Source organism: Scyliorhinus torazame, chromosome 31 (assembly GCF_047496885.1).
Source record: "Scyliorhinus torazame isolate Kashiwa2021f chromosome 31, sScyTor2.1, whole genome shotgun sequence".
NCBI classification, from domain to species: domain Eukaryota; kingdom Metazoa; phylum Chordata; class Chondrichthyes; order Carcharhiniformes; family Scyliorhinidae; genus Scyliorhinus; species Scyliorhinus torazame.
In genome coordinates, this window is record NC_092737.1 from 4,322,005 (window position 1) to 4,336,008 (window position 14,004).

The 14,004-nt window shown below is 62.0% G+C and overlaps 2 protein-coding genes across 2 annotated transcripts in view; one reads left to right on the forward strand and one right to left on the reverse strand.

Moving 5' to 3' along the window:
• LOC140404551 (ephrin-B1-like) overlaps window positions 1-14,004 on the forward strand; it is a 536,635-nt gene that overhangs the window by 388,151 nt on the left and 134,480 nt on the right. The gene's annotated exons all lie outside the window — the stretch shown is intronic.
• Window positions 1-14,004, reverse strand: part of LOC140404622 (procollagen C-endopeptidase enhancer 2-like) — a 61,656-nt gene that overhangs the window by 43,813 nt on the left and 3,839 nt on the right. The window contains exons 2-4 of the mRNA XM_072493225.1: window positions 11,533-11,641; window positions 8,078-8,336; window positions 7,868-7,992 (exon numbers count right to left, since the gene is read on the reverse strand). Coding sequence (XP_072349326.1) covers window positions 7,868-7,992; window positions 8,078-8,336; window positions 11,533-11,641 — 493 coding nt within the window. The remainder of the gene's footprint in view (window positions 1-7,867; window positions 7,993-8,077; window positions 8,337-11,532; window positions 11,642-14,004) is intronic.

The following is a 14,004-nucleotide window of genomic DNA, read 5'->3' on the forward strand; positions in this document are numbered from 1 at the left end:
GGAGGGAGTGACACGGGGAGTGTCGGAGGGAGTGACGCGGGGAGTGACGGAGGGAGTGACACGGGGAGTGACGGAGGGAGTGACACGGGGAGTGACGGAGGGAGTGACACGGGGAGTGACGGAGGGAGTGACACGGGGAGTGACGGAGGGAGTGACGCGGGGAGTGACGGAGGGAGTGACGCGGGGAGTGACGGAGGGAGTGACGGAGGGAGTGATGGAGGGAGTGACGGAGGGAGTGACGGAGGTAGTGATGCGGGGAGTGACGCGGGGAGTGACGGAGGGAGTGACGGAGTGAGTGACGCGGGGTGTGACGCGGGGACTGACGCAGGGAGTGACGGAGGGAGTGACGGAGGGAGTGACAGAGGGATTGATGGGGGGAGTGACGGAGGGAGTGACGGAGGGAGTGACAGAGGGAGTGACGGGGGGAGTGACGGAGGGAGTGACAGAGGGAGTGACGGAGTGAGTGACGCGGGGAGTGACGGAGGGAGGGACGCGGGGAGTGACGCGGGGAGTGACGGAGGGAGTGACGCCGGGAGTGACGGATGGAGTGACGCGGGGAGTGACGGAGGGAGTGACGCGGGGAGTGACGGAGGGAGTGACGCGGGGAGTGACGGAGGGAGTGACGCGGGGAATGACGCGGGGAGTGACGCGGGGAGTGATGGAGTGAGTGACGCGGGGAATGACACGGGGAGAGACGGAGGGAGTGACGGAGTGAGTGATGGAGTGAGTGTCGCGGGGAGTGACGGAGGGAGTGACGCGGGGAGTGACGGAGTGAGTGACGGAGTGAGTGACGCGGGGAATGATTCAGGGAGTGACGGAGGGAGTGACGTGGGGAGTGACGGAGTGAGTGACACGGGGAATGACACGGGAAGTGACGCGGGGAGTGACGGAGTGAGTGACGGAGTGAGTGACGGAGTGAATGACGCGGGGAGTGACGGAGGGAGTGACGCGGGGAGTGACGGTGGGAGTGACGTGGGGAATGACACGGGGAGTGACGTGGGGAGTGACGGAGGGAGTGACGTGGGGAGTGACGGGGGGAGTGACGGAGGGAGTGACGGAGGGAGTGACGGAGGGAGTGACGGTGGGAGTGACGCGGGGAGTGACGCGGGGAGTGATGGAGTGAGTGACGGAGTGAGTGACGCGGGGAGTGACGGAGGGAGTGAAACGGGGAGTGACGAAGGGAGTGACGGAGGGAGTGACGGAGGGAGTGACGGAGTGAGTGACGGAGGGAGTGACGGAGGGAGTGACGGAGGGAGTGACGGTGGGAGTGACGGAGGGAGTGACGGAGGGAGTGACGGAGGGAGTGACGGAGGGAGTGACACGGGGAGTGACGGGGAGAGTGACGGAGGGAGTGACGGAGTGAGTGACGGAGTGAGTGACGGAGGGAGTGACGGGGGGAGTGACGGAGGGAGTGACGGAGTGAGTGACGCGGGGAGTGACGGAGGGAGTGACGGAGGGAGTGACGGAGGGAGTGACGGAGGGAGTGACGGAGGGAGTGACGCGAGGAGTGACGGAGGGAGTGACACGGGGAGTGACGGAGGGAGTGACGGAGGGAGTGACGCGAGGAGTGACGGAGGGAGTGACACGGGGAGTGACGGAGGGAGTGACGGAGGGAGTGACGGAGTGAGTGACAGAGGGATTGACGGGGGGAGTGACGGAGGGAGTGACGGAGTGAGTGACGCGGGGAATGACGCAGGGAGTGACGCGGGGAGTGACGGAGTGAGTGACGCGGGGAGTGACGCGGGGAGTGACGGAGGGAGTGACGGAGGGAGTGACGCGGGGAGTGACGTGGGGAATGACGGAGGGAGTGAAGTGGGGAGTGACGGAGTGAGTGACGCGGGGAATGACGCGGGGAGTGACGCGGGGAGTGACGGAGTGAGTGCGCGGGGAGTGACGGAGGGAGTGACGGAGTGAGTGACGGAGTGCGTGACGGAGTGAGTGACGGAGGGAGTGACGGAGGGAGTGACGGAGGGAGTGACGGAGGGAGTGACGCGGGGAATGACGCAGGGAGTGACGCGGGGAGTGACGGAGTGAGTGACGCGGGGAGTGACGCGGGGAGTGACGGAATGAGTGACGGAGTGCGTGACGGAGTGAGTGACGCGGGGAGTGACGCGGGGAGTGACGGAGGGAGTGAAGTGGGGAGTGACGGAGTGAGTGACGCGGGGAATGACGCGGGGAGTGACGCGGGGAGTGACGGAGTGAGTGCGCGGGGAGTGACGGAGGGAGTGACGGAGTGAGTGACGGAGTGCGTGACGGAGTGAGTGACGCGGGGAGTGACGCGGGGAGTGACGGAATGAGTGACGGAGTGAGTGACGCGGGGAATGACGTGGGGAGTGACGGAGGGAGTGAAGTGGGGAGTGACGGAGTGAGTGACGCGGGGAATGACGCGGGGAGTGACGCGGGGAGTGACGGAGTGAGTGCGCGGGGAGTGACGGAGGGAGTGACGGAGTGAGTGACGGAGTGCGTGACGGAGTGAGTGACGCGGGGAGTGACGCGGGGAGTGACGGAATGAGTGACGGAGTGAGTGACGCGGGGAATGACGTGGGGAGTGACGGAGGGAGTGACGGGGGGAGTGACGGAGTGAGTGACGCGGGGAATGACGCGGGGAGTGACGCGGGGAGTGACGCGGGGAGTGACGGAGTGAGTGCGCGGGGAATGACACGGGGAGTGACGCGGGTAGTGACGGAGGGAGTGACGTGGGGAATGACGCGGGGAGTGACGGAGGGAGTGACGGGGGGAGTGACGTAGGGAGTGACGTAGGGAGTGACGTAGGGAGTGACGTAGGGAGTGACAGAGGGAGTGACAGAGGGAGTGACAGAGGGAGTGACAGAGGGAGTGACGCGGGGAGTGACGGAGGGAGTGACGGAGGGAGTGACGGAGGGAGTGACGCGGGGAGTGACGCGGGGAGTGACGGAGGGAGTGACGGAGGGAGTGACGTAGGGAGTGACGGAGGGAGTGACGGGGGAGTGACGGGGAGTGACGGAGGGAGTGACGGAGGGAGTGACGCGGGGAGTGACGGAGGGAGTGACGGAGGGAGTGACGCGGGGAGTGACAGAGGGAGTGACGGAGGGAGTGACGGAGGGAGTGACGCGGGGAGTGACGGAGGGAGTGACGCGGGGAGTGACGCGGGGAGTGACGGAGGGAGTGACGGAGGGAGTGACGTAGGGAGTGACGGAGGGAGTGACGGGGGAGTGACGGGGAGTGACGGAGGGAGTGACGGAGGGAGTGACGCGGGGAGTGACGGAGGGAGTGACGGAGGGAGTGACGCGGGGAGTGACAGAGGGAGTGACGGAGGGAGTGACGGAGGGAGTGACGCGGGGAGTGACGGAGGGAGTGACGCGGGGAGTGACGGAGGGAGTGACGCGGGGAGTGACGGAGGGAGTGACGGAGGGAGTGGCGCGGGGAGTGACAGAGGGTGTGACGGAGGGAGTGACACGGGGAGTGACGGAGGGAGTGACGCGGGGAGTGACGCAGGGAGTGACGGAGGGAGTGACGCGGGGATTGACGCGGGGATTGACGCGGGAAGTGACGCGCGGAGTGACGGAGGGAGTGACGGGGGGAGTGACGCGGGGAGTGACGCAGGGAGTGACGCAGGGAGTGACGGAGGGAGTGACGGAGGGAGTGACGGAGGGAGTGACGTGAGGAGTGACGTGAGGAGTGACGGAGGGAGTGACGGGGGGAGTGACGGGGGGAGTGACGCAGGGAGTGACGCAGGGAGTGACGGAGGGAGTGACGGAGGGAGTGACGGAGGGAGTGACGGGGGAGTGACGCGGGGAGTGACGGAGGGAGTGACGCGGGGAGTGACGGAGGGTGTGACGGAGGGAGTGACGGAGGGAGTGACGCGCGGAGTGAGGGAGGGAGTGACGCGGGGAATGACGAAGGGAGTGAAGGAGGGAGTGACGCGGGGAGTGACGGAGGGAGTGACGGAGGGAGTGACGCGGGGAGTGACGGAGGGAGTGAAGGAGGGAGTGACGGAGGGAGTGACGTGAGGAGTGACGGAGGGAGTGACGCGGGGAATGACGGAGGGAGTGACGGAGGGAGTGACGCGGGGAGTGACGGAGGGAGTGACGCGGGGAATGACGGAGGGAGTGACGGAGGGAGTGACGCGGGGAATGACGGAGGGAGTGACGGAGGGAGTGACGGAGGGAGTGACGGAGGGAGTGACGCGGGGAGTGACGGAGGGAGTGACGGAGGGAGTGACGCGGGGAGTGACGGAGGGAGTGACGGAGGGAGTGACGCGGGGAGTGACGGAGGGTGTGACGGAGGGAGTGACGCGCGGAGTGAGGGAGGGAGTGACGCGGGGAATGACGAAGGGAGTGAAGGAGGGAGTGACGCGGGGAGTGACGGAGGGAGTGACGGGGGGAGTGACGGAGGGAGTGACGGAGGGAGTGACGGAGGGAGTGACGGAGGGAGTGACGGAGGGAGTGACGGATGGAGTGACGCGGGAGTGACGGAGGGAGTGACGCGGGGAATGACAGAGGGAGTGACGGAGGGAGTGACGGAGGGAGTGACGGAGGGAGTGACGCGGGGAGTGACGCGGGGAGTGACGGAGGGAGTGACGCGGGGCGTGGCGGAGGGAGTGACGGAGGGAGTGACGGAGGGAGTGACGGAGGGAGTGACGGAGGGAGTGACGGAGGTAGTGACGCGGGGATTGAGGGAGGGAGTGACGTGGGGAGTGACGGAGTGAGTGACGGAGGGAGTGACGCGGGGAGTGACGGAGGGAGTGACGCGGGGAGTGACGGAGGGAGTGACGGAGGGAGTGACGGAGGGAGTGACGGATGGAGTGACGCGGGGAGTGACGGAGGGAGTGACGCGGGGAGTGACGGAGGGAGTGACGGAGGGAGTGACTGAGGGAGTGACGGGGGGAGTGACGGAGGGAGTGACGCGGGGAATGACGGAGGGAGTGACGCGGGGAGTGACGGAGGGAGTGACGGAGGGAGTGACGGAGGGAGTGACGGAGGGAGTGACGTGGGGAGTGACGGGGGGAGTGACGTGGGAGTGACGCGGGGAGTGACGGAGTGAGTGACGGAGGGAGTGACGGTGGGAGTGACGGCGGGGAGTGACGGAGGGAGTGTCGGAGGGAGTGACGGAGGGAGTGACGGAGGGTGTGACGGAGGGAGTGACGGGGGAGTGACGCGGGGAGTGACGCGGGGAGTGACGCGGGGAGTGACGGAGTGAGTGACGGAGGGAGTGACGGAGTGAGTGACGGAGGGAGTGACGGAGGAAGTGATGGTGGGAGTGACGGTGGGAGTGACGGCGGGGAGTGACGGAGGGAGTGTCGGAGGGAGTGACGGAGGGAGTGACGGAGGGAGTGACGGAGTGAGTGACGGAGTGCGTGACGGAGTGAGTGACGGAGGGAGTGACGGAGGGAGTGACGGAGGGAGTTACGCGGGGAGTGACGGAGTGAGTGACGCGGGGAGTGACGCGGGGAGTGACGGAATGAGTGACGGAGTGAGTGACGCGGGGAATGACGTGGGGAGTGACGCGGGGAGTGACGGAGTGAGTGACGTGGGGAGTGACGCGGGGAGTGACGGAGGGAGTGACGCGGGGAGTGACGCAGGGAGTGACGCGGGGATTGACGCGGGGATTGACGCGGGAAGTGACGCGCGGAGTGACGGAGGGAGTGACGGGGGGAGTGACGCGGGGAGTGACGCAGGGAGTGACGCAGGGAGTGACGGAGGGAGTGACGGAGGGAGTGACGGAGGGAGTGACGTGAGGAGTGACGTGAGGAGTGACGTGAGGAGTGACGGGGGGAGTGACGCGGGGAGTGACGGAGGGTGTGACGGAGGGAGTGACGGAGGGAGTGACGCGCGGAGTGAGGGAGGGAGTGACGCGGGGAATGACGAAGGGAGTGAAGGAGGGAGTGACGCGGGGAGTGACGGAGGGAGTGACGGAGGGAGTGACGCGGGGAGTGACGGAGGGAGTGAAGGAGGGAGTGACGGAGGGAATGACGGATGGAGTGACGCGGGGAGTGACGGAGGGAGTGACGCGGGGAATGACGGAGGGAGTGACGGAGGGAGTGACGCGGGGAATGACGGAGGGAGTGACGGAGGGAGTGACGGAGGGAGTGACGGAGGGAGTGACGCGGGGAGTGACGGAGGGAGTGACGGAGGGAGTGACGCGGGGAGTGACGGAGGGAGTGACGGAGGGAGTGACGCGGGGAGTGACGGAGGGTGTGACGGAGGGAGTGACGGAGGGAGTGACGCGCGGAGTGAGGGAGGGAGTGACGCGGGGAGTGACGGAGGGAGTGACGCGGGGAGTGACGGAGGGAGTGACGGAGGGAGTGACGGAGGGAGTGACGGAGGGAGTGACGGAGGGAGTGACGGATGGAGTGACGCGGGAGTGACGGAGGGAGTGACGCGGGGAATGACAGAGGGAGTGACGGAGGGAGTGACGGAGGGAGTGACGGAGGGAGTGACGCGGGGAGTGACGCGGGGAGTGACGGAGGGAGTGACGCGGGGCGTGGCGGAGGGAGTGACGGAGGGAGTGACGGAGGGAGTGACGGAGGGAGTGACGGAGGGAGTGACGGAGGTAGTGAAGCGGGGATTGAGGGAGGGAGTGACGTGGGGAGTGACGGAGGGAGTGACGCGGGGAGTGACGGAGGGAGTGACGCGGGGAGTGACGGAGGGAGTGACGGAGGGAGTGACGGAGGGAGTGACGGATGGAGTGACGCGGGGAGTGACGGAGGGAGTGACGCGGGGAGTGACGGAGGGAGTGACGGAGGGAGTGACTGAGGGAGTGACGGGGGGAGTGACGGAGGGAGTGACGCGGGGAGTGACGGAGGGAGTGACGGAGGGAGTGACGGTGGGAGTGACGGCGGGGAGTGACGGAGGGAGTGACGGAGGAAGTGACGGAGGAAGTGACGGAGGGAGTGACGGAGGGAGTGACGGAGGGAGTGACGGGGGGAGTGACGTGGGGAGTGACGGAGGGAGTGACGGAGGGAGTGACGGGGGGAGTGACGGGGGGAGTGACGCAGGGAGTGACAGGGGGAGTGACGTGGGGAGTGACGGAGGGAGTGACGGGGGGAGTGACGGGGGGAGTGACGTGGGGAGTGACGGAGGGAGTGATGGAGGGAGTGACGGGGGGAGTGACGCGGGGAGTGACGGGGGGAGTGACGGAGGGAGTGACGGGGGGAGTGACGGGGGGAGTGACGCGGGGAGTGACGGAGGGAGTGATGGAGGGAGTGACGGGGGGAGTGACGGGGGGAGTGACGGGGGGAGTGACGGAGGGAGTGACGGGGGGAGTGACGGGGGGAGTGACGGGGGGAGTGACGGGGGGAGTGACGGAGGGAGTGACGGAGGGAGTGACGGAGGGAGTGACGGAGGGAGTGACGCGGGGAGTGACGGGGGGAGTGACGGAGGGAGTGACGGAGGGAGTGACGGAGGGAGTGACGGAGGGAGTGACGGAGGGAGTGACGGAGGGAGTGACGGAGGGAGTGACGGGGGGAGTGACGTGGGGAGTGACGGAGGGAGTGACGGAGGGAGTGACGGGGGGAGTGACGGGGGGAGTGACGGGGGGAGTGACGGGGGGAGTGACGGAGGGAGTGACGGAGGGAGTGACGGAGGGAGTGACGGAGGGAGTGACGGAGGGAGTGACGGAGGGAGTGACGGAGGGAGTGACGGAGGGAGTGACGGGGGGAGTGACGGCGGGGAGTGACGGAGGGAGTGACGGAGGGAGTGACGGAGGGAGTGACGTGGGGAGTGACGTGGGGAGTGACGGAGGGAGTGACGGGGGGAGTGACGGGGGGAGTGACGTGGGGAGTGACGGAGGGAGTGATGGAGGGAGTGACGGGGGGAGTGACGGGGGGAGTGACGGCGGGGAGTGACGGAGGGAGTGACGGGGGGAGTGACGGGGGGAGTGACGGTACCTCATTAGCTCGGCCCACAATGTGCCACGAGCAGGTTATTCCTGTCGGATATTCCTTCTCGGGCCAGTTTGGGGTTTTGAACGATCCCTGAGGTTTCACCAACTTGCCGCCGCAGAACTGACTCTCTGAAACGCAGAAATAGCAAATTAAAGTTTGACCTTGGCCGTCTCTGCGGACACTCCCTCCCCAGCTGCCTCCTGCGTCCTGTACCTTTGTCTGGAGGCAGTCCCGCCGTGTAGACAGCCAGGAACCCCTTCCCAGCAGAAGAGTCATCCGAGGCCATCTCGATCAGCATGGTGTTGCTCGTCGACATGACGGCTCCCGGACGGAAGGTCCCACAGAAACGGCCCAGCCGCTCGGATGATGCGGAATTCCCGTTGTAAACACTGACGTGGTCGTAACGGCAAATTGGATCTGTCTCCAGATCCATGTGTCGGAAAGAGAGGATTACAACACGGCCAGGAGGCACCTAGAAAACATAACACATCCCAACTTAACCAGACGTCCAAACACGGACTTCCAAACTCAACCCCCCCCACACACACCTCCCAGAAAACACTGACTCTCACTGGGGTACGGGTCCCGCACACACACTGACTCTCACTGGGGTACGGGTCCCGCACACACACTGACTCTCACTGGGGTACGGGTCCCACACACACTGACACTCACTGGGGTACGGGTCCCACACACTGACTCTCACTGGGGTACGGGTCCCACACACACTGACTCTCACTGGGGTACGGGTCCCACACACACTGACTCTCACTGGGGTACGGGTCCCACACACACTGACTCTCACTGGGGTACGGGTCCCACACACACTGACTCTCACTGGGGTACGGGTCCCACACACACTGACTCTCACTGGGGTATGTGACCCACACATACTGACTCTCACTGGGGTACGGGTCCCACACACACTGACTCTCACTGGGGTATGTGACCCACACATACTGACTCTCACTGGGGTACGGGTCCCACACACACTGACTCTCACTGGGGTACAGGTCCCACACACACTGACTCTCACTGGGGTACGGGTCCCACACACACTGACTCTCACTGGGGTACGGGTCCCACACACACTGACTCTCACTGGGGTATGGGTTCCACACACACTGACTCTCACTGGGGTACGGGCCCCACACACACTGACTCTCACTGGGGTACGGGTCCCACACACACTGACTCTCACTGGGGTACGGGTCCCACACACACTGACTCTCACTGGGGTACGGGTCCCACACACACTGACTCTCACTGGGGTACGGGTCCCACACACACTGACTCTCACTGGGGTACGGGTCCCACACACACTGACTCTCACTGGGGTATGGGTTCCACACACACTGACTCTCACTGGGGTACGGGTCCCACACACACTGACTCTCACTGGGGTACGGGCCCCACACACACTGACTCTCACTGGGGTACGGGTCCCACACACACTGACTCTCACTGGGGTACGGGTCCCACACACACTGACTCTCACTGGGGTACGGGTCTCACACACACTGACTCTCACTGGGGTACGGGTCCCACACACACTGACTCTCACTGGGGTCCGGGTCCCACACACACTGACTCTCACTGGGGTACGGGTCCCACACACACTGACTCTCACTGGGGTACGGGTCCCACACACACTGACTCTCACTGGGGTATGGGTCCCACACACACTGACTCTCACTGGGGTACAGGTCCCACACACACTGACTCTCACTGGGGTACAGGTCCCACACACACTGACTCTCACTGGGGTACGGGTCCCACACACACTGACTCTCACTGGGGTACGGGTCCCACACACACTGACTCTCACTGGGGTACGGGTCCCACACACACTGACTCTCCCTGGGGTACGGGTCCCACACACACTTACTCTCACTGAGGTACGGGTCCGACACACACTGACTCTCACTGGGGTACGGGTCCCACACACACTGACTCACTGGGGTACGGGTCCCACACACACTGACTCTCACTGGGGTACGGGTCCCACACACACTGACTCTCACCGGGGTACGGGTCCCACACACACTGACTCTCACTGGGGTATGGGTCCCAGACACACTGACTCTCACTGGGGTACGGGTCCCACACACACTGACTCTCACTGGGGTATGGGTCCCACACACACTGACTCTCACTGGGGTACGGGTCCCACACACACTGACTCTCACTGGGTTACGGGTCCCACACACACTGACTCTCACTGGGGTACGGGTCCCACACACACTGACTCTCACTGGGGTACGGGTCCCACACACACTGACTCTCACTGGGGTACGGGTCCCACACACACTGGCTCTCACTGGGGTACGGGTCCCACACACACTGACTCTCACTGGGGTACGGGACCCACACACACTGACTCTCACTGGGGTACGGGTCCCACACACACTGACTCTCACTGGGGTACGGGTCTCACACACACTGACTCTCACTGGGGTACAGGTCCCACACACACTGACTCTCACTGGGGTACGGGTCCCACACACACTGACTCTCACTGGGGTACAGGTCCCACACACTGACTCTCACTGGGGTACGGGTCCCACACACACTGACTCTCACAGGGATACGGGTCCCACACACACTGACTCTCACTGGGGTACGGGTCCCACACACACTGACTCTCACCGGGGTACGGCTCCCACACACACAGACTCTCACCGGGGTACGGGTCCCACACACACTGACTCTCACTGGGGTACGGGTCCCACACACACTGACTCTCACTGGGGTACGGGTCCCACACACACTGACTCTCACTGTGGTACGGCTCCCACACACACTGACTCTCACTGGGGTACGGGTCCGACACACACTGACACTCACTGGGGTACGGGTCCCACACACACTGACTCTCACTGGGGTACGGGTCCCACACACACTGACTCTCACTGGGGTACGGGTCCCACACACACTGACTCTCACTGGGGTACGGGTCCCACACACACTGACTCTCACTGGGGTACGGGTCTCACACACACTGACTCTCACTGGGGTACGGGTCCCACACACACACACTGACTCTCACTGGGGTACGGGTCCCACACACACTGACTCTCACTGGGGTACGGGTCCCACACACACTGACTCTCACTGGGGTATGGGTCCCACACACACTGACTCTCACTGGGGTAGGGGTCCCACACACACTGACTCTCACTGGGGTACGGGTCCCACACACACTGACTCTCACTGGGGTACGGGTCCCACACACACTGACTCTCACTGGGGTACGGGTCCCACACACACTGACTCTCACTGGGGTACGGGTCCCACACACACTGACTCTCACTGGGGTACGGGTCCCACACAAACTGACTCTCACTGGGATACGGGTCCCACACACACTGACTCTCACTGGGGTACGGGTCCCAGACACACTGACTCTCACTGGGGTACGGGTCCCACACACACTGACTCTCACTGGGGTACGGCTCCCACACACACAGACTCTCACCGGGGTACGGGTCCCACACACCCTGACTCTCACTGGGGTACGGGTCCCACACACACTGACTCTCACTGGGGTACGGGTCCCACACACACTGACTCTCACTGGGGTAGGGGTCCCACACACACTGACTCTCACTGGGGTACGGGTTCCACACACACTGACTCTCACTGGGGTAGGGGTCCCACACACTAACCGTGATGCTCCATGTGCAGTTTTTGTTGGATGGATATTGTGCAGGGAATCCCTCGCTCGCGATGTATCCCTGCTCGCCCAGGATTTGTCCTCCACAGGGGAAAGTCGGCCTGGGATAAAAACACAGAAAGGACAAATTTCATCACCCTTGAAAATAGTGCCCCCTGACCAGAGAGCAACAGATTAATACACCCCTCGCACACTCAGCCCTCACACACTCACCACTCGCACGCTCACCACTCGCACTCTCGCTACTCGCATACTCAGCCCGCGTACACTCAGCCCTCGCACACTCATCTCTCACCCACTCAGTCCTTGCACACTCACCCCTCGCATGGTCAGCCCCTGCATGCTCGGCCCTTGCACACTCAGACCGCGCACTCGCCCCCGCACACTCAGCCCTTGCACACTCAGCCCTTTCACTCTGAGACCTCACACACAGCCCTTACACACTCCACCCTCGCACACTCAGCCCTTGCCAACTCAGTCCTTGTACACTCCACCTTTGAACTCACACCGCACACTTACACCTCGCAGATTCAAACCTTACACTCCACCCTCGCAACTTCCGCCCTAGCACACTCCGCCCTCGCGCACACAGCCTTGCACACTCAGTCCTTGCACACTCAGCACTCACGCCCTCAGCCATTGCACGTTTAGTCCTTGCACACTCTGCCCTTGCACATTGAGCCCTTGCACCCTCAGCCCTTACACACTCACACATCACAAACTCTCACCTCAAATGCCCTTACCTCACACACTCCACCCTTGCAACCTCAGCCCTTGCACACTCAGCCCTTGCACACTCAGCCTTCGTACACAACTCGCACCCTCAGCTCTTGCACCCTTAGCCCTCACATACTCACACCTCACACACCCACACCTCATACACTCACACCTCACACACTCACGCTTTGTACACTCATGCCTCACACCCTCGCCCGTGCACACCTACACTTTGTATGCTAAGTTCTCACACACTCACACTGCGCACACTTAACCCTCACACACTCATGCCTCGCACACTCGGTCCTCACACACATGCCTCGCTCACTCACACCTTGCACAATCACACCATACACACTCATGCCTTGTACACCCAGTCCTTGCACACTCACTCCTTACACATTCATGCTGCGTACACTCATCTGATGCTAACTCATGCTTTGCATTTTCACCCCTTGCACTCCTACTCATTACACTCTCTCCTCACACATTCAGTCTGCACACACTCACTGCTTGCACATTCATGCCATGCACACTCGCTCATCACACACTCCCATTACACACATTTCTGTTACAAGTTCACTCACATTACACTCACTCCTGCCACAAAAACTCACTCACATTACACACTCATTTCCATTACACTCCACTTCATTACACACTCACTCCTGTTACACACTAAATGCTGGCACAGTCACTCACTCCTGCCACAATCACTCACACGCTCACACCCATTGCAATAACTCGCTCCTGTTACACATTCACTCCCATCACGCACTCATTCCTGCTACAATAACTCACTCCCATTACACGCTCACTCCCATTACACTCACTCATGTTACGTGCTCTCACCAATACAATAATTCACTCCTGTTACAAACTCAATCCTGCTACAATCACACATGTTACAGACTCACTCCCATTACACATTCACTCCTGCCACAATCACTTACTCCTATTACACATTCACACCTGTTAGAATCACCCACACTAGTTATACACTCACTCTATCACACTCTCACTCTTGTTACAATAACTCACTCCTGTAACACACTCACAGCCAATACAATAACTCACACCTGGTATACACTCACTTCCATTTCACTCTATACTGTTACACACTCACTCCCATCACACACTCACTTCTGCCACAATCACTTATTCCTGTTACATGCTCACTTCTGTTACACACTGAATTCTGGCACAATCATTCACTCCTGTTACAATCTCTCATTCCTGGTATGCGCACACTCCTTCCACAATCACTTACTCCTGTTACAAACTCACTCCTGTTGCACACTCACCCTTGTCACACACTCACTGCTATTACATATTCACTCCTGCCACACACTCACTCCTGTTATACACTCACTCCAGTTACACACTCACTACGGTCACACACTCATTCCTGTCACACACACACACTCATGTCAAAATCACTCATTCCTGATCCAGATACACTCCTATTACACACTCACTCCTGTCACAATCAATCACTCATGTTACACACTCACTCCTGTCACAATAACTCACTTGTGATACGCATACTCATGTTACACACTCACTCCTGTCACAATCACTCACTCTTGTTACACAATCACTCCCTCGTGTTACACACACTTATGTTACATACTCACCACTGTCACAATCACCCACTTGTGTTACACACACTCATATTACGTACTCACTACTGTCACAATCACTCATGTGTGTTGCACACACTCATATTACACACTCACCCGTGTCA